Source organism: Microcebus murinus, chromosome 24 (genome assembly GCF_040939455.1).
Source record: "Microcebus murinus isolate Inina chromosome 24, M.murinus_Inina_mat1.0, whole genome shotgun sequence".
Classification (NCBI taxonomy): Eukaryota; Metazoa; Chordata; class Mammalia; order Primates; family Cheirogaleidae; genus Microcebus; species Microcebus murinus.
Window position 1 is genome coordinate 2,781,717 of NC_134127.1, and position 20,000 is coordinate 2,801,716.

The 20,000-nt window shown below is 33.4% G+C and overlaps 1 protein-coding gene across 1 annotated transcript in view; it reads right to left on the reverse strand.

Annotated features, from left to right (window-relative positions):
* Window positions 1–815: 815 nt before the first annotated feature.
* LOC105868769 (A disintegrin and metallopeptidase domain 3-like) overlaps window positions 816–20,000 on the reverse strand; it is a 116,821-nt gene continuing 97,636 nt past the window's right edge. The window contains exons 17-21 of the mRNA XM_075997197.1: window positions 19,351–19,437; window positions 17,592–17,706; window positions 4,927–5,083; window positions 3,552–3,602; window positions 816–984 (exon numbers count right to left, since the gene is read on the reverse strand). Of these exons, the coding sequence (XP_075853312.1) occupies window positions 3,560–3,602; window positions 4,927–5,083; window positions 17,592–17,706; window positions 19,351–19,437 (402 nt within the window). The 3' untranslated portion in view covers window positions 816–984; window positions 3,552–3,559. The remainder of the gene's footprint in view (window positions 985–3,551; window positions 3,603–4,926; window positions 5,084–17,591; window positions 17,707–19,350; window positions 19,438–20,000) is intronic.

The window sequence follows — 20,000 nt, forward strand, 5'->3', positions numbered from 1 at the left end:
GGTTTCTAGTTCCATCCATTTCATAGCATTTTCAGTGATTCATTTCTGTTTATGGCTGCTATTCAATTGTTTGGATATACCACATTTTCTTATCTATTCGTCCCTTGATAGACATTTCGAAAAAGAAACTCTGGGCCTCTATGGTGCGGTTCTTCTACTCTTGTTCCACGAGAATATTTTTTTTTTTTCGATGGGGGCTCTGTAGGTCCAAAACAGACTCCAGACGGGCTGATGTTTCCCTGACCCATGTGTAATCTTTGAGATGTGTAGAAGTGCATCCATCCCAGCAAGAGGGAGATGGGAAGACAGAGACAGAAGTAAGAAAATCAAGCCTAGAACACATCAGCTTCACTTAAGATAGTGCAGCAACTTTGAGTTTCCCCAAAAGACAAATAAATATTCTATATATCAGTTTATATATGGCCAAGAAAACATATATACCTGACAGAACAGGCATATATGACCAGAAATTCAGTTTGATCGATTTCCTTAAGATAAAATAGATGCCAGGGACTATCTGGGGGCCCTGGGAATGGACTTATCTAGAAATTCTTCCTCTCAATATTCCCAAGCCCAGGACAGGCAGGGCAGGGGAAACAGGAGCGACTGGGTATGTGCAGGCTGCCGGTGTCTTCTGCTGAGCCGGGAGCAGTCAGCGTGGCCATGGGCACCTGTGAGCAGACAGCAGCAGTGGATGATGGAAGGTTTTCAGCTTGGGATGTAACAAAAATTCTGAGGTTAAAAGAAGCAAAGCTGCTTATTTCACACTAAAAGATCATGGTGGGTAGAAGAATGGATAGACACAAGCTTGCATATTTTCAGTCATAGGATTTTATTTTAGCTCGTGAAAATGAAAGCTTTTCGCCACAACAAAAGGAGAGCAACACAGGTTTTTTTCCATTCTTGGATCGGGCCAGTATACAGTGAGTTTCTTGGTAATATCCTTTCTCCATCTTATGGCTTTTCAATAGTATCATTTAATTGCTATTGTAGAAGAAATATAGAAAAATTAAAATGCTAAATTTTCATCATTAATAAAAGCTATCTGCATTTACTATGCAACTACAGGTATGACACTTAATTTACATAATAAGACATTGTTTATACTGTTGCTATCTGTGACTGTGATCTGGGAAATTTGTTATTCTAAGTTTGTATTTCATGAGTAGTTTAAGATAGCTACTTTAAATGGAAATATTACAAATTGATGTTTATACGTTTAATTTGCACAGTCTTGAAACTTCATATGAGCAAACGAAAACCACGGAAAGGAAAGAGAAGAACAGAACAATATAAATATGTGGAAGAAATAGAAAACAGTTAATACTAATTGTGTATTTCTATCTGCAGAGGAAGAGCACTTTCAAAAACGCTCTGTGCATTTCCTACATACCCATGTCAAATTCAAACTCATTCTTCACTCCCCTCCGCTTCTTCACCTCCACCCAAATTAGTTCTTTTCCTACTATACTGTATGTCCTTGGTAAAATCTGTCACTATTCATTCTGCCCAAAAGTTGAGGTCTTTGTAGATCTCTCTTTCACTGTAATGTAAATACATCCACCCAGTCACCACTCCAGTCGATTCTACCTCTGTCATTTCTCTCAGAACATTTTTGTGCTTTTCCTCTCATCCATCCCTGCCCTCATCATACCTTTCCTGTGCATTTAATAGTATCTTAGCTGTGTCACTAGTCTCCAGTTCTGACAAAATCCATTTTCCCTACTTTATCCCAGTGAAATTTGTAAAATACAAGCCATATGGAACCAGATGTCTCTTACCACCTCAAAAATATTATGTCCTTCATATAGAAGAACATTTAAACTCCTTATCACGGCATATCAGACACTTGTCTTGGCTGATGCTAACCTATGCAGATTTTATCTCTCAATATTTATAAACTTAGGATGAATTTTAAAAACTGTTAAGAGATGAACCTTGGAAACAGAGAGGCCTAGTTTTACATTTTCAGTCTTGCTCTCTTCCTGCTTTATATCAATAATCATATTATTTAAGTACTTTTTCTTACACTCTACATCCAAACTGTCAATGTATTCAGTTGGTTAGCCTTCAATTTATGCAGAAAACAATCTTTACCACCCCTGACTGTCTCATGGATATTGCAGTAGTTTCTCCATTCAAGGGTATCTATCTGCACTTCTACTCTGGCCATCATACAGACTATTTTCAACAAATTAGCCTTTTGAAGTATAAGTCATGTGCTGGGAATCTGAACTATGCCACGATGCCTCCCTTTCACTCGAAGTAAATGACAAATGGTCTCCAAGAGCTCCAAGACGCTAGGTGAGTTCTGACCTCATCACAGCTGCAGCCCTCTTGCTAATTTGGCTCAAGACAAACTGACATTCCTGGTGTCACTCAAGCATTCCAGACTTAAATTTGCATTAGAGCAGTAATGTGTTTGGAAAGGTAATGCCCAGATATATCTGAAATATATCTGAAAGAATGATAGTTCTTTCAGGTACATGCCCGTGTAAGATGAAGTTGACTTGCAGCTGGAATTGAAAAGCTCTATCTTTACCTCTGGGAAATCCTGGATGTTGCTTTTGTTTTTTTGTTTTTTTACAGGATAAGGGAAATGCAATTCATAATAGGCTTCTTAAAATTTAAAATAAGGATTTTGGGGACTTTGGGTCTTTCTCATCCCCAGTGCTTAATGACAGATGAGGAAATGGAGACCCATTGACTTAACTATAAATCAAAGACAGATAAGGAGGAATGGCAGATAAGTGATTGGATGAACTTTTGATGTTACTCTTGGTTGGATTTTTAATTTTTCCATTTGCTCCCAGTGATATAGGCCTTATTTCTTCACACATGTGAACTACAACTTTGAACCATATTTACGGATGCCTATTGTATTCCATATTATAATAAAGAATTGTCTCTCTGCCTTGAAGGGAGGATGCATTTAACATTTTGTCTGATATTTAATACGTACTTAATCAATGTAAATTCCGTTCTATATCCCCAGTCATACATCAGGCTCTGTGTGTTAAGACTGTGACATTCTTAAAAGTTTAAACTCTGGATGCAACCAGTTGCATTAAGTTAAACCCCAATTCCAAAACTCATAAAAATTCTATGCTCATGGGAAATCATTTAAATTCTTTATGTCTATTTCCTCATTTCTAAAACGAGGATAACAATACCCATGGAGTCTTAATGAGGAAGAATATAAATGTGAAGAGATACTGTGTGTAAATCTACCAATTAGAACCACTGGAACCTTAAATGAGTGAGCAGGAGGTATGATCATTCATAGATATTTTAAGAAAATATTTACAATTCATTTAAGGTCATTTCTTATTACAAAAATTCTGCTCAGTAAGGTTCTGGCAAATATTACTTAACATTAAATATTTCTCAAGCATAAAACAAAGTTAACATCAAGTACTTCAATGCGATATTAACAAATGGACTCAGGATGAGGAAATATGGCCATGATAGTTTCTTATAGTGAAGTATTATTAAACAAACTACTTCACGAATTATGTCATTTTAATAATAATTTAATTCTTTCAATTCACCTTTAACTCTATGACTGACTGCTGTTACTATTGCTGACTTCTGAGAAAGATCTGTAAAAAATAGATAGCATTAGGAAACAATACAATCTTAAGGCAAATGAAGACAAATTTAAACAAGATAGATTTGTGCTAATTAATCAATTAATATGTATGAAGTGAACAAGTGCAAGCAGAGCAGTCAATTTGGAGAGAATGGACAGAGATACAACGAGGTGTTATTCCTCACAAAGCCTTTGCGTGAAGACAGAATGACCTAGTTCCCAACCATCCCGTTCATTACCACCCTTTTGTGCATCAGCTCTATTTCATTTCTTATTCTTGCAGCCCTGAAAGCATGTATTGCTGTGAAATTTAGGCTGTCTTGACCAGATTTTGTAATTTTTGACTAATGATCCCTTAGTATAACATTTCTTCCCAAAGTCAGATTTATTTCTTGCAGTTGATCTTCCAAGATATCAACTGAAAGGCATGTTCAGATATTTCCAGGATGTCTTAAGTAAGAGCACAGGAAGAGTCATGCTAGCTATCATTCAACATTCAATTAAGTCAATTTATAATAATTGGATGATTATGTAAATGTCTGCATAAATCACCCAGATTATTACTCTGAATTTAACTAGTAGCTGCTAACTTTTTGATAAATAAAAAAAACTAACCAGAGAAATAAAAGTGCTGATGAAAATTTTACATCAATGTCTTATTTCCATGAACATAAATGAGAAACAGAGAATCTCTCTCTCTCTCTTTTTAGCACAGAACAACACGATTCACTTACTTATTCTTACTTCTGCATTCTTATATCTCTCAATATTCACTGAGCAGCTTTTATTGGTTTTATGATAAGGAAAAAAGCTATGCAAGTACCTTAATTCTAATTTCAGAAATGCAGGAGCAATATTATGTTTGAAATATGGAGTATATTATCTGTGCTTTTCCCCTCATTCTGTGACATCTATTTTCTTACCTTCTACATATTCTAAGCACAATATCTGCCTCCATGACTATCTTTTTTTATCTCTTTGGCACAACTTATTGTCAATGCAAGGAAAATGGTGTTTCTTGGGAAGTCAACAGAACTTCTTAAAACATTTATAGAAAACTTAACTTTCTATGTGAAAGGCCCTGAGGATTTACTGAGTAGCTTTAATTGTTCTTGGCCTTGTAAGAATGATTAGGAAATCTAACTGCATGAAATGTGAAAGAAAAAAAAAAAAAAAGATTTGGCATATACTGAGATCTTCTTATTCAATATTTCTAAACATTAACCTAATCCATCTCAATATCCCTATTTGTAATATTCTGAATTACAGTCAAATTCTTCCCATAGTATAATACATTTATAATATTAAGCATAAAAAGTAATAAGTTAACTTACTCCATACTTGCAGTTTCTGCTCTATGCCAAAATTCCCTCATTTTTTTCCATTTAAGACTAATGATGGCAGTTAAAATGAGGAAAGGTAGAAAAATGTAGAAACTTATCAAAAGGCCATTTTTTTGAGGTCGTTTTACCAATAAGGGCATCTTTCTACCTGAAATATGAGAGTACTTTTTAGCTTTTTCAAAAATATGTATAAATCATACCACTAATTTGAATTATTAAAATTTCAATTTAAATAATATAGTCAGAAAATTAATACATTTGAATTTAAAAGTGTTTTTCAATCTTCTATGACTATACCCAAAGTGCATTATATATTTATGTCAACTCAATATCCTTATAAATATCATTGGCAATATATTGTCATTGACATAATAATACAATATCCTTACCATAATTTATCATCTCATCATATATATTTAATCTTTACTTATATTATAATCTCTTTTAGTCTATCATATCCCCTTCTGTGGCCTGCATTACGTTCATTTATGTTGTTGTACAACCATCACAACCATCTAACTCCAGAACATTCTCCTCCTGCCAAGCCGAAACTTTCTATTCATTAAATATTAACTCACCATTTCCACCTCTCCCCAGAAGAACCACCCTCCTATAATAGTTTGATTTTATGCATTTGACCACTCTAAGCACCTCAAAATAAACAGAATCATAACCTATTTGTCTTGTTCTAACTGGCTTACTGAACTTTTCATAAGGTCTTCAGTTCATATCCACATTGTAGCATATGACAGAATTTTATCCATTTTTAAGAACGAACAATCTTCTATTATGTGTATATAACACATTTTGTTTTTCTATTTATCTGTTGATAAACATTTGGAATTTCCACACTTTGGCTATTGTGAATAATACTGCTATAAATACGGGAGTAAAAATATCTTCTCAAGTCCCTGCTTTCGATATTTCACGGAATATATCTAGATTGGAAATTCTGGATAATATACTAATTATATGTTTAATTTTTTGAGGATCCATCATGCTGTTTTCCACAAAAGCTAAACTATTTTACATTTCTACCAGCAATGCACAAGGGTTCCAATTTTTCCATATTCTGACCAACATTCAACATTCCATATGTTATGAATTTTTCTTTATAATAATGACCATCCTAATAAGTATTCATTGGCATTTCATTGTAGCTTTGACTTGCATCTCTCTAAGGATTTTGATGTGAGAAAATTATTTTTTTTCTTGTGCCCACTGGCCATCTCCACATTTTCTTTGGAGAAATGTCTATTCAACTCCTTCACCCATTTTTTAATGTGATCATTTCTTTTTATGTTTTTGACTTGTTCTTTACATATTCTGGATATTAATCCCTCATAAGATACATTATTTCAAATATTTTCTCCCATTCCATGTATTGCCTTTTTACTAGGTTGATAGTTCTTGATGCACAACAGTTTTTAATTATGATGAATCTTAATTTATCTATTTTTTCTTTTGTTGACTGTGCTTTTGGTGTCATATCAAAGAAATCATTGCCAAATCCAATGTTACAATAATTTCCCCTTATATTTTCTATCCTGAGAGTTTATTTAAGCTCTTACACTTAGATCACTGATCCATTTTGAGTTAATTTTACATGTGACATAATCAAGGATTCAACTTTATTCTATTACATGTAAATATGCAGATATTTCAACACCATTTGTTAAAATGACTGACTTTCCCCCAATTAAGGCTGTAAGCATTCTTGTTAAAAATCATTAGACTATATAGGCAAGGATTTATTTCTAGGGCTCCTTTTCTTTATTCTATCAGAAAACTTAAATTCTCTTATTTTATTGCCCAAGATAATCTATTAACTATCAGAAAAGGTACAACAGTGTCCTGGAGACAGCTTCTGTCTTTTTATTGTAGCTTTTGTAGAACACATTCAAAAATTCAGAATTTGTCTTTTATTGACCATAATAATATGAAGAACAATATTGATGGATTAAAACATTATATAACTATTAATCAGACAAATGCAAAGAAACATAAAACAGTAGCCTAGCCTGGAAGAGTGATTGTTTTAGTCTTTTCAGGGTGCCATAACAAAAATACTACAGACGCGGTGGCTTACAAACAACAGAAATTTCCCACAGTTCTGCAGGCTGAAAAATCCAAGATCAAGGCTCTGGCCGATTCATTCTATGATCTGGGTCTGCTTCCTGGCTCACAGGCAACCATCTTCTTGCTATAAACTCACATGGTGAAAAGGACAAGGGAAGGAAGTCTCTTTCATAGAAACACTGATCACATTTATGAGGGCTCTACCTTCATGACACAATCACCTTCCAAAAATGCCACTACCAAATACTATCACATTACAAATAAGATTACAATATATAAATTTTTTTTTGGGGGGGGTACAAGCATGTAGTCTACAAATAATGTAACCATTGATCACGTAAATGAAATGTCAGACTACAAGTGTTTAGATGATATCCTAATTTTTTCCAAGTCAATGACTCAAAAGTATATTTCAAAAGACAAAATGGAGATATGGAATCCTCATCCAGTTAGTCACATAATAGGAAGGACTTCATCAAGCAATACTTTGTCACAAGCGCCTGAGACTTCCTGTATTATAAAGAAGACTTAGGATAACATCCTTTCATCTTCTACATTTGGACATGAACATTTATTTGATATGGTTCACAAGTAGAAAAATACTGAAGTTAAATACATATGCAAAGTCTATTGAAAGGATTTAAACACAGTAGGAGTAAAAAATTAAGATTACTTTAGTTGATGTTTATTAAGATATTTTAATTATAGTACAAAGAAGATAACATCAGGAAAATTGTTACCATCAAAATTGTGCTTTGAAGATATAAATGCACACAAAAAAAGAGAATCATAAGTAATAGTCAGTCCTGACTTATTAAAGATTTATTTCAAATACATCTGGTAATTATAGGAAAGATATGTACCAGATACACGTTTAACAGCAGGGAGTTGAATCAAAACACATAGGGCATTTTAGTTAGATATCCTTAAAAGCCTAGTAAAAATATAGGTTGAAAAAGTTGTGTTTTCCATTTTTAAGTTTATATAAAAATTTTTAATAAAGATTATTTTCACTATTTTTGATTCCTACTTCCTAAATTTATTTATTTATTTTTGAGGCAGAGTCTCACTCTGTTGCCCAGGCTAGAGTGAGTGCCATGGCATCAGCCTGGCTGACAGAAACCTCAAACTCCTGGGCTCAAGTGATCCTCCTGACTCAGCCTCCCGAGTAGCTGGGACTACAGGCATGTGCCACCATGCCCAGCTAATTTTTTCTATATATTTTTAGTTGGCCTTATAATTTCTTCCTATTTTTAGTAAAGACGGGTTCTCGCTCTTGCTCAGGCTGGTTTCAAACTCCTGACCTTGAGAGATCCACCGGCCTCGGCCTCCCAGAGTGCTAGGATTATAGGCGTGAGCCACGGAGCCCAGCCACTAAATTTACATAAAATATGATTTTTAAAGTAAAAAAAAGGATTTGGGGGCATACAAATTAGAGATAACTATTGAGGGTTAATTTCAGACAACGTAAACTTCAAGACAAAAACAAATGAAATATATTACAGAAATCATAAAAGCAACAATTCACCAGAAACGAATCTGAACTATACATGTGACAATTAGCAAATAATCAGAATGGAATGAAATACATATTGGCATACTAAAATGGAAATACAAATAAATACATAATTATGATTAGAGATTTTTAAAACTACTCTCTTAGTAATTGATAGAAGTGGAAAAAAATTAGTTGGTGAATTCTTTGAAAAGTATAAACTACTTTAATACATTTAAGATGAAATCAGTAATATGAATTTCTACATGCTAATTAAAAAAATAAATCTGTATTTTAAAAGCCCCCCAAAAAGGAAATCTCCAGGCCCTCAGGAATTTACTGGAAATAGCTACCAAACATTTAAGGAAGAAATAATGCCAATTTTAAGCAATTGCTTAGAGAATATAGATGAGGAATATTGAAGAGGAATTCATTTTATAATACCAGTTCTAGTTGGCAACAAAGCAGGATAAAGACAGTACCGGGAAGACAAAGAGACAGAGGGACAGTGAGGCAGGTGATATTTCTCAATAATACAGACACAAAAATCCTCAACAAAATATCAAATTTATTAAAGTATAAAACACAATAAATCATAATCAAGGAAAATTTATTCTAGATACTCAAGATTAGTTCAAAATTCAAAAATCAGTGTAATTGAACATATCAACAGACTAAGAGGCAAAATCATGTAATCAATTGACACCAAAAAACATTTGCAAAATTAACAATATTAATAACAAAATATATTAGAAATTAGGTATTAAAAAAAATTTCCTCAAATTCATAAAGACTATCTACAAAATCCCTACAGCTAGCACAGTACTTAATGGTGAATAACTGAATTCTTTCTCCCTAAAATCAAAAGCAAGGTGAGGTGTTAACTCCCCCAACTCTTACTCATCATAGGCCAAGAGGTTCTACCAAGAACAATAAAACTTTTTATTTTTATTTAAAAAATAAAATAAAATATAAAAGACATAGATATTGGAAAGGACGAAAGAAAATAATCTGTATTTGAAGATGACATGATTGCAATTGCCTACAGGGAAATCTCAAAGGATTTCCCAAAATTCTCAGAACTGAAAATGTATTCAATTATATTGCCAAATATAGAACGACATGGAAAAAAAACCAATGTACATCTATATATTAACAATGAATAAATGGTGACCAAAACAAACAAAAAAGCCATAATATCATTATAATTGCTCTAAAGAAAATGAAATAACAAATAATTAAGTACATATACAGTACATATACAGTATATAGTGAGAATTACAAAAGTCTGATGAAAGAAATCAAAGCAGACTCAAATAAACACAGAGAAATACTGTGTTCATACATTGGATGATACAATACAAATTCTCCCTAAATTAATGTATATAAATAACAGCAAGACTTTTTATAAATATAGTCATGCTATTCCTAAAATATATATAGAAAAGAAAGACTCTAGAATAGCCGCACAACATTGAAAAAAGAAGAAAGTGGCAGAAATCAATTTTCTTCAATGTTAAAGATTACCTTGAAGCTACAATAATCAAAGGAATGTGGTATGGGTATAGGGAGTGACATGCGGATCAATGAAACAGAACAAAGAACCAAATAAAATATCATAAAAAATATTGCCAATTAATTTCTGACAAAAGCCAGAAAGCAATTCAATAGATGGGTGATAGCTTTTTCAGAAAATGGTGCTGAAGTACATAAAAAATTTAACTTTGAGTTGAAACCTCCCATCCTTTATAAAAGTTAACTTGAAATGCATTATGGGCTTAATGATGAAGCCTAAAATTACACTTTTTGAAGTATTACAGCATACCATTGTCAGGTCCTATGACTGAAAAGAGTTCACATACTTGACACTATAAGCATGATTTAGAAAGTAAAATAGTAGACCGAAATAAAAATTGGAGCCTACTGAAGACAGCAGCCCAGAGACACCAGCTGACAGATAGTCTCAGAAAGAAGGAAAAGCTTTTTATTTTGAAAAAGATAAAACAAACAAATGGACAAGCATAGACTGGGTGTAATTCCGAGAGAACAAGTGCCAGAGCCTACAAGAGATTCCACTGGAAGAAGCTGCAGAGCAGAATAAGAAGGAGCAAGACATCAGCAGAGGTCAACGCCCTAGTGGCTTGGAGTCCAGTGAAACGGGTAGGCGGAGTGGTTTGTTTCTCTTTCCCTCACATCTCGAGCAGTCAATAGGCTCCCGAGCTACTGGAGAGCCTTTCTACCCTCACGAGCCCAACAGCTGCTGCTGCCAGTGAACTGGGATCTTCTTGAGGACAAAGCACCAGGCTGCCAACACCCTCAGGGGTGCATCCCGTCACCACAGACCTGAGGCTACAGTTGGTCACAGGTCCTAAAAACAACACTGCAGTTTGTTCCTTCTGGCAAGCACCACCTTACTTGCAGAGAGGTCAGTTTACATACACCTTACAGCGTTTGCTGGGGCAATCGTACAGAGTGTGGTTCATTCTTACAGACAGGAAACACTCACTATCTCAGAAATTAAACTCGGCGTGCCAGTACAAGTCACACTGTTGAGAATACCACAGGTCGGGGAAAGAGAAAGCATGTCAAAAGCCTCCTTCCTCCCTCACCAAACAGAGACAGGCAATATGCCACACACACAGCTCACCAGTGCTACAGCCTGCAAACAACCAGAGACTGAGAAAACCACCACACTGAGGATATCTATAGTGAAGGCATCTACCTACAACCTAGACCACCATCAAAGCACTCACAAGCAAAAGCAAAGATTCTTACCCATCGTATGCTACAGGAATGCCCTTATGAGTGAGGGGGGAAAGAGAAACCTCATCTAAACAAAAGAAAATCCAAAAATAAGAAGTGACAACTGTTCCAGGTGAGAGGCAAAAACATCAAGGTACACTTACATAGGAAAACCCACCGAGCTAACTTCAGACTTCTGAAGAGAGACCTTACAAGCCTAAAGAGATTGGGAACCTATATTCAGTCTTCTTAACCAGAGCAACTTCCACTTAGAGTCTGGTATTCTACAAAACTAAGTTTGATATGTGATGGAGAAATAAAGACTTTTCCAGACAAGCAAACACTAAGAGAATTTGTCAAGATCAGACCTGCCCTGCAGGAAACATTGAGAACTGCATTATATATGGTTCAGGAAAATAGATACCCACCAGTGTGAAATGACCCAAAAGATGAAACTCAGAGTTCATATAAAACAATACCATAACAGAATTGTAATTGGTGGGGACTTCAACATCCCACTGACAGAACTGGACAGCTTATCCAAGCAGAAAATAAAGAAAGAAACACTGGACTTGTTATAGAGGCCAATCTCACTGGGGTAGGTGATTGCGGTTTTGATTTGCATTTTTCTAATGATTAGAGATGTTGAGCACTTTTTTATATGTTTGCTGGCCATTATTCTGACTTCTTTTGAAAAGCTTCTGTTCATTTACTTTGCCCATTTATTGATGCGGTTGAAAAATCCTAAAACAACAAATACTGGCGAGGATGTGGAGAGACAGGAACACACTTACACTGCTGGTTGGACTGCAAACTAGTGCAACCTCTGTGGAAAAGAATTTGGAGATACCTCAAACAGCTAAAAATAGAGATACCATTCTATCCAGCAAGAACACTATTAGGCATCTACCCCAAAGAGTAAAAGATATTCTATACTAAAGACATCTGCACCCGAATGTTTATGGCAGCACAATTCACTATTGCAAGAACATGGAAACAACCCAAGTGCCCATCAGTTCATGAGTGGATTATTAAAATTTAGTATATGTATACAATGGAATATTACTCAATTCTAAGAAATGAAAATGATCTAGCACCTCTTATATTTTCCTGGACTGAGCTTGAGCCATTATTCGAAGTGAGATATCACAAGATCAGAAGAATAGGCTCCACTTGTACTTGCTATCAAATTGGTCCTGACTGATTAACACTATGGTGCTCACATGGTAGTAACATTCTTCGGGGATTAGGGGATTGCGGGGAGTAAACTCACAACTAAAGGACACGGTGAGCATTGTAGAGGAGAGGGGCATGCCTCTAACCCTTGCTTGGGTGAGGCAAATACATAAAATGTAACCAAAATGTTTGTACTCCCATAATACTCAGAAATAAAAAAAGAAAAAGAAAAGAAAAGAAAAGAAACATCAGACTTAAACCTGACTCTAGAATAAATAGGCCTAATAGACACAGAATATTTTATCCATAAACAGCTGAATATATTGTTCTTATCAGAACATAGAACATTCTCCAAGATTAACCATATTTTAGGGTACAAAACATCTTTTAGAAATTCAAGAAAATAGAAATGATACCATGTATCTTCTCAGACCAAAGTGGAATAAAACCAGAAATGAACGAAAAGAGAAACATTCAATTCTACACAAAATCACTGACCTGCTTCTGGATGATTATTGCATGAATAATTAAATTAATATGGAACTCAAAAGATTCCTCTAACTGAATAACGAAGGGGATAGAAGCTATCAAAACTGTAGAATGCAGTAAAAGCAGTCCTAAGGGGAATATTCATAGCCTTAAAGACCTATATCAAAAAGACAGCAAGGTCACATTTTAACAAACTAATGACACATTTCAAGGAACTAGAAAAGGAAGAGCAAAACCAACTGAAAGCCAGCAGAAGAAAAGAAATAACTAAGGTCAGAGCAGAACTAAACAAAAATAATACAAGGTGTCAATGAAACAAATAGTTGGTTCATTGAAAATATAAACAAAATGGATCAACCTCTTCCTAGATTAGGCAGCAATAGAAAAGAAAGGACCCACATGAGCTCATTCAGAAATTAAATATAAGGTATTACACCTGATACAACAGAAAAAGAAAATATAATCTATAAATACTATGAAAATTTCTACACATATAAATTAGAAAAAATGGAGGAAACAGAGAAATTCCTGGAAACATACCATCTCCCAAGACAATGAGTAATAAATAGAATTCCTGAACAGATTAATAACAATCAGTGAGACTGAAGCAGTAATAAAAAATCTTCCAACAAAGAAAAGTCCCAGATCAGATAGATTCAGGGCTGAATTTTACCAGACTTCCAAAAAACAGCTGGTACACATACTGCAGAAATTATTGCATAACATTGAGAAGGAGGGAATGCTCCCTAATCATTCTATAAACCAATATTACATTGATACCAAAACAAGGTGAGGACACAACAAAATAAGAAAACAACAGGCCAGTACATTCTAAATTCCTAGAATATTACTATCAAATTGAATTCAAAAGCACATAAAAAAGTAATAATCCACCATGACCAAGTGGGCTTCATCACAGTGATACAAGGATGGTTCAACATACATAAATCAATAAATGTGTTTCTCCACATAAGAATAAGTGAAAACAAAGACCAGATGATTATCTCAATAGATGAAGAAAAATGATTTGTCAAAATTCAGCACCATTTCATGATAAAAAAACCCTTCAGAAAACTAAGCATAGAAGGAACATATCCTGAAATTATAAAAGTCATGTATTACAATCCCACAGCCAACATCATATTGAATGGGAAAAGTTCAAAGCATTTCCACTAAGAACTGGAACAAGACAAGGGTACCCACTGTCACCACCTTGATTCAACATAATGCTGAACGTTCTAGCCCGAGCAATCAGGCAAGAAAAAGAAATAAAGGGTGTCCAAAGAGGGGAAAAGAGGTCAAACTGTAGCTTTTTGCTGATGACATGATCTTATATCCAGAAAACCACAAAGACTCCTCCAAGAGACTCATGGAATTGATAATAAATTCAGCAATGCCTCAGTTACAGAATCAATGTACACAAGTCAACAGCATTCCTATATACCAGTAATAGTCAAGCCTAGAGTCAAAGAAAAGACTCAATGCCATTCACAATAGCTACAAAGAAAATAAACAACCTAGGAATATATTTAACCAAGGAGATGAAAGATCTCTATAAAGAGAACTATGAAACACTGAACAAAATTGCAGATGACACAAACAGATGGAATAATATGTCATGCTCATGGATCAGTAGAAACAACATGGTTAAAATGTCTATACCATCCAAAATGACTTACAGATTCATGCAATCTCCATCAAAATACCAACATCATTTTTCACAGATCTAGAAAAAATAATTTCCAAATTATTTCCAAAATTACACTTTGTTTGGAACCTGAAAAGACCCCAGATAGCAAAGCAACCTTAAGCAAAAGGAACAAATCTGGAGGCATCACCTTTCCAAACTTTAAGCTCTACTACAAGGCTATAGTAACCAGAGCAAGGTGCTGGCACATAAATAGAGACATAGACCAACAGGAAAGAACTGAGAACCCAGATATAAAACCATCTACCTATAGTCAATTGATCTTTGACAAAGCAGACAATAATATACCCTAGGGAAAAGAAAACCTATTAAATAAATGGTGCTGGGAAAATTAGGTAGCCACATGCAGAACAATAAAACAGGACCCCTATCTCTCACCACTCATAAAACTTAACTCAACATGGATAAAAGACTTAAATATAAGGCATGAAACCATAAAAATTCTGGGGGAAAATGTAGGAAAAAGTCTTCTTCTAGATATTGGCCTAGGCAATGAATTTACAAAAAAGAGCCAATGGCAATCACAGCAACAACCAAAGTAAATAAATGGGATTTATTTAAACTAAAAAGCTGCTGCACAGCCAAAGAAATAATTAACAGAGCAAATAGACAATCTGCATAATGGGAGAAAATATTCACAAGCTATGCCTCCAATGAAGGACTGATAACAAGAATTTACAAAGAATTCAAGCAAATCAGCAAGAAAAAATCAAACAACCTCATTAAAAAATGAGCAAAAGACATGAACAGAAGCTTTTCAAGAGAAGTTAGACAAATGGCCAATAAACATGAAAAAATGCTCAAAGTCACTAGTCACCAGGGAAATGCAAATAAAAATTATAATGAATTATTACCTTACCCCAGGCAGAATGGTTTTTATCAAAAAGTCCCCAAACAATAGATGCTGGCATGGATGCACAGAGAAAGGAAGGCTCATACACTGTTGGTGGAATTGCAAATTAGCATAACTTCTATGGAAAATGGTGTAGAGATTCACCAACGAACTGAAAGTAGACCTACCAGATGATTCAGTGATCTCACTACTTCATATTAACCCAAAGGAAGCGAAGTCCTTTTCTCATGCATGTTAATGTTTATTGCAGGATAATTCACAATTGTAAGGATATAGAATTAACAAAGATGCCCCTCAATTCATGTATGGATCAATAAAATCTGGTCTGTGTATACCATGGAATACTAGGTGACCATGAGGAAACATGGATTAACGCCTGTAGCAACAAGTTGGATGGAATTGGAGACCATTATCCTAAGGAAAGTATCTACTGAATAGAAAAACAAACACTACTTTCTATTAAATTAAAACTGAGAGATGAGCACACATTTGCACAGAGGGAAGGAAAACTCAGCGGAAATCAAGCAGGGGAAAGGTGGTTAGAGGGGGTGGGCAAAAACCTACCTAACAGGTACAATGAACATTATCTTGGTGATGGGCACACTTACAATCCTGACTCAGCATAACAAATTTGATACACAGAACCAGAAACATTTGTACCCCTGTAATAATTCGAAATAAAATAAATAAATAAATTTTATAAAAAGAGAAATTTTGTTCTGAGAAAAAAAAAACTACAGACTTGGACAAAATATATGCAAATCACACATCCAACAACACACATGTATCAATAATACATAAAATCTCTCCAAACTGTACATTTAAAGGACACTTTCACTGAATAGGATATATAGCCAAATAGTCACATTAAAGGTACTCAAAATCATCATCCCTGATGAAGTGCAAATTAAAACTACAATGAGATATTAATATATAGCTAATAGAATGGCAAAATTTAAAAATAGTGTTACCATGAATTGTTGGTGAATGTGCAAAACACGTCGGTTATTCCTATATTATTTTTGAGAGTGTCAAACAGTATAGCCACCTGAAAATAGTTTGACTCTTGCTTTTAAAACTATATATAGCTTGCAATATGTCCCAGCAATTTCACTCTTGGGTATATATCCCAGAGAAGTAAAATTTTACTTTCATACAGAATCTTCTACATGAATATCATCACTGACTTATGTAGAATAGCTTAAAATTGGACACTGCCCAAATGAGTGAAGGTTAAATTACCCTTCTTTTAATTTATGTATGTATATATTTGTTTCAACTTAAACTAACTGAAACTTTACTTTTTTCAGTAACATCTACTATCAAAATACCCAAAATTCTAAATTGTGGGAGCAAGGAAACATTTCAGCAAACTTTCTGAGATATATTTTGTTCTTAACCTTCAAGTCTTTAGCTCCCGTGTCTCAAGCTGCTGTATTAATTTATTCATACATCTACAGTTAATTAGAAATATAATTGTTGCCTCAGTATATTTGACATACAAATCCATACCTCAAGTATTTATTCATATATATAGTTCTAACTGTAAAAATTATGTTTAGAAAATGCAAATATTTTATATTTGCTCATGACTTTTCACCAAATAAATTTAAAAATAGTTCCACATACCATTAATATACTGTGGGTGTGGAAGATTTAATTGTTTTTCCCTTTTGATATTACAGTTAAATTCAGAGATTCCATTTGACTGTGAACTATATAGCACATCATAATAGGCAATGTCCTTGCCATATACAGACTACATGGTAAAACTATCACCTTTTCTATAAGTTAACTATGGCTATGTACAAAACTCTGAGTTATAAAAAGAAATATTCTGGAAACCATGGTTAAAATTAAGAGAGGAAGCTTTAAACTTTTCACTTCTTGATTAGAATTAAAAGACACACAATTTTGGTTGGAAGTATGGCAGTCACCAACCACAATGGCTATTTAAATTTAAATTAAATAAAGTAAAATAAAGCTGAAATTTCAATTCTTTCATTGCACTATTCACACGTCAGGTGTTCAATAACTACATGGGACAGTGGGGATATAGACCATCTCTATGAAGGCAGAGAACTTTATTGGAACACACTGTTCTAAAGACTAACCTCCTGGAGACCAATTCCCATCATCTATGCTTCCTCCTGGTGATTGTGGGTCTACATCACACTTTGGGGGAAAATATCCAGGATTACAATGACAATGAAAGACATCGTTGCAAATCTAAAACCAAACCAAAATAAAATAAGAACATTTTATATACAACATAAAAATTAAATGCATTATTTTTAGATTGTTAGTCAATGTAAATTATTAAAACATTATAATTTAGTATAATGAGTTTTTAGTTTAATGTGGAAATAATTTTCAACATAAAAAGTAGTACAATAAATGTCCATGTAATATATTTTTAAATATCATAGAGACATTGTCTTATTTGTCTCTTTTATTTCCAAATAAAGGTAAATAACATTCTCGATTAAATTCAAATGTCTTTTGCTAGAAAGCATAGAGATTATGAAGCTAAAATATAGAATGATAATTTAGCATGAATTGTGCTAGATTTAAAAATATAGCTGTGATAATAGCCAAACTTTTATGAAAATGGGAAAAAAGCCAAAAGGTAGAAGTTTGCTTAATGAGATTCACATAGCAAAATGTATGTGGAAGGTGAGAAAATTTGCATAATTGTGATGTGGCGAATGAATAGGAAAGGGCTAGTAGAGAATTCAGAAATAAGTTCATACATAAATAAGTACATTAAAAGTATATAAGAAAGAAAAAAATAAAAAATATATTGCAAATAATAGGACATATTGGGAGAAAAAATTGTTTGAAGACACAGAAACATGTCGCTTTTTATCGAAATTACAACATAAAATAAGAATCATCAGAATGGCAGAAAACACTGGCCACAAAGTTAAAGCAAATAGCATGCTTGGAAAAATTTACAAAGTTAACAAAATTTCTATAACCTAGTAGGTAAATTTATAATGGATAGACAAATAAAATGCAAATGACAAATATGACCATATATACTTAGAAACTGTCATTAATCATCAAATAAAATCAAATTCCTAATGGATTTAGCATGTTAGAAGAGAGTAAAAAGACTAATAATCTAGTCTTGCTAGAATATAAGGAAATACACATTTTTGTACATGATTGATGGGAGAACAAAATGGCATAATGTTTCTTGAAGCCAATATAATGCTTATGAAAATTCAAATAGTGCAAATATTTGGTCCAATCAGATTACATTGCTAATTATTTAAGAAATCAGATAAGTGTGCAAAGGTGAATTTACAGCAATGTCTACTTTACCACTATTCACAATAGTTAAATTCTAACATTATTTGAAAGGCCATCCAATAAATGACATTTCAAATATTGTATTTGTACTGTATGGGGACATAAATTGAAGCTATTGAAGGATGAAACAGATCTGAATGTATAGAAAACTTTGATCCCAGAAAAATATTAGATTAAAAGCAATGTGTTTAATAGTTTGTGAATGTTTATAAATTTATACATAAAATTATAAATAATATGTATGTATAAATGTGTATGTATAATCCTTAATACACTCATTTCCAAAATATCACAATCTTAAACATTATAATAATGTTTCACATTGAATACTTGTACAAAATTCATAGTTATTTGCTCATGAAAACCCTAGCAATCTGATTGATTATAAACATAAATAATGTATATGTATAAATGATGAAATCTACTGTCCTTATTTAATGGCAATATTCCAAATGAAATTTTCACAACAAATAATTGTGAATTTTATTACTATGGAAAATGTCATTGACATGGATTAAAACATTTATACTTAAGAAGAGAGTAACAGTTACATACCCCATGTCCTTGGCAATGTTTATCTGAACTACACAGTGTCCAATTCCTCTTATTTTCAACTTCTGAACATTGGAACCCGATGCAAACCTAAAATATTAAGTTAAAAAACAACAAAAGCAAAATGCAAAGTCAAAAGATGAGGAATAAAATTTGTAAAAAATTTATGCGCACATAATTTTATGGAATAAACACAACAGATGAATCTGACTTTCATAACATCTCTTTATTTTTAATAAAAACATGGAGTCAAAATAAAAATAGTATGTTATTACTCAATAAAATGTGAAATGTTGCAAATGAGATACTATTTTTTCTTTTAAGAGAGCAGAGCTATACTGTTTTTGTTACAAATTTGTGCAGGAAAATAATACCTAAATTGTAATCACAATTTGTAATTTCTAGGGCCCATTTAGCACTTTTTATGCATTTTATATTATATATTCCCATATACCCTGAGAAGGAGATATTTTTATGTATATTTTTTATTTGAGAATAATTAAGCTTACAATTTTAAAGTCATGTCATGAGTTATTGACATAGCAATTTTTCAAAGCAAGAACTGCTTTACTCTTGGGTTCTCAGTTCTGTTCCACTGGGGTATGTCCCTGTTCTTGTGCCAGTGCTATGCTGTTTTAGTTACTATAGTCTTG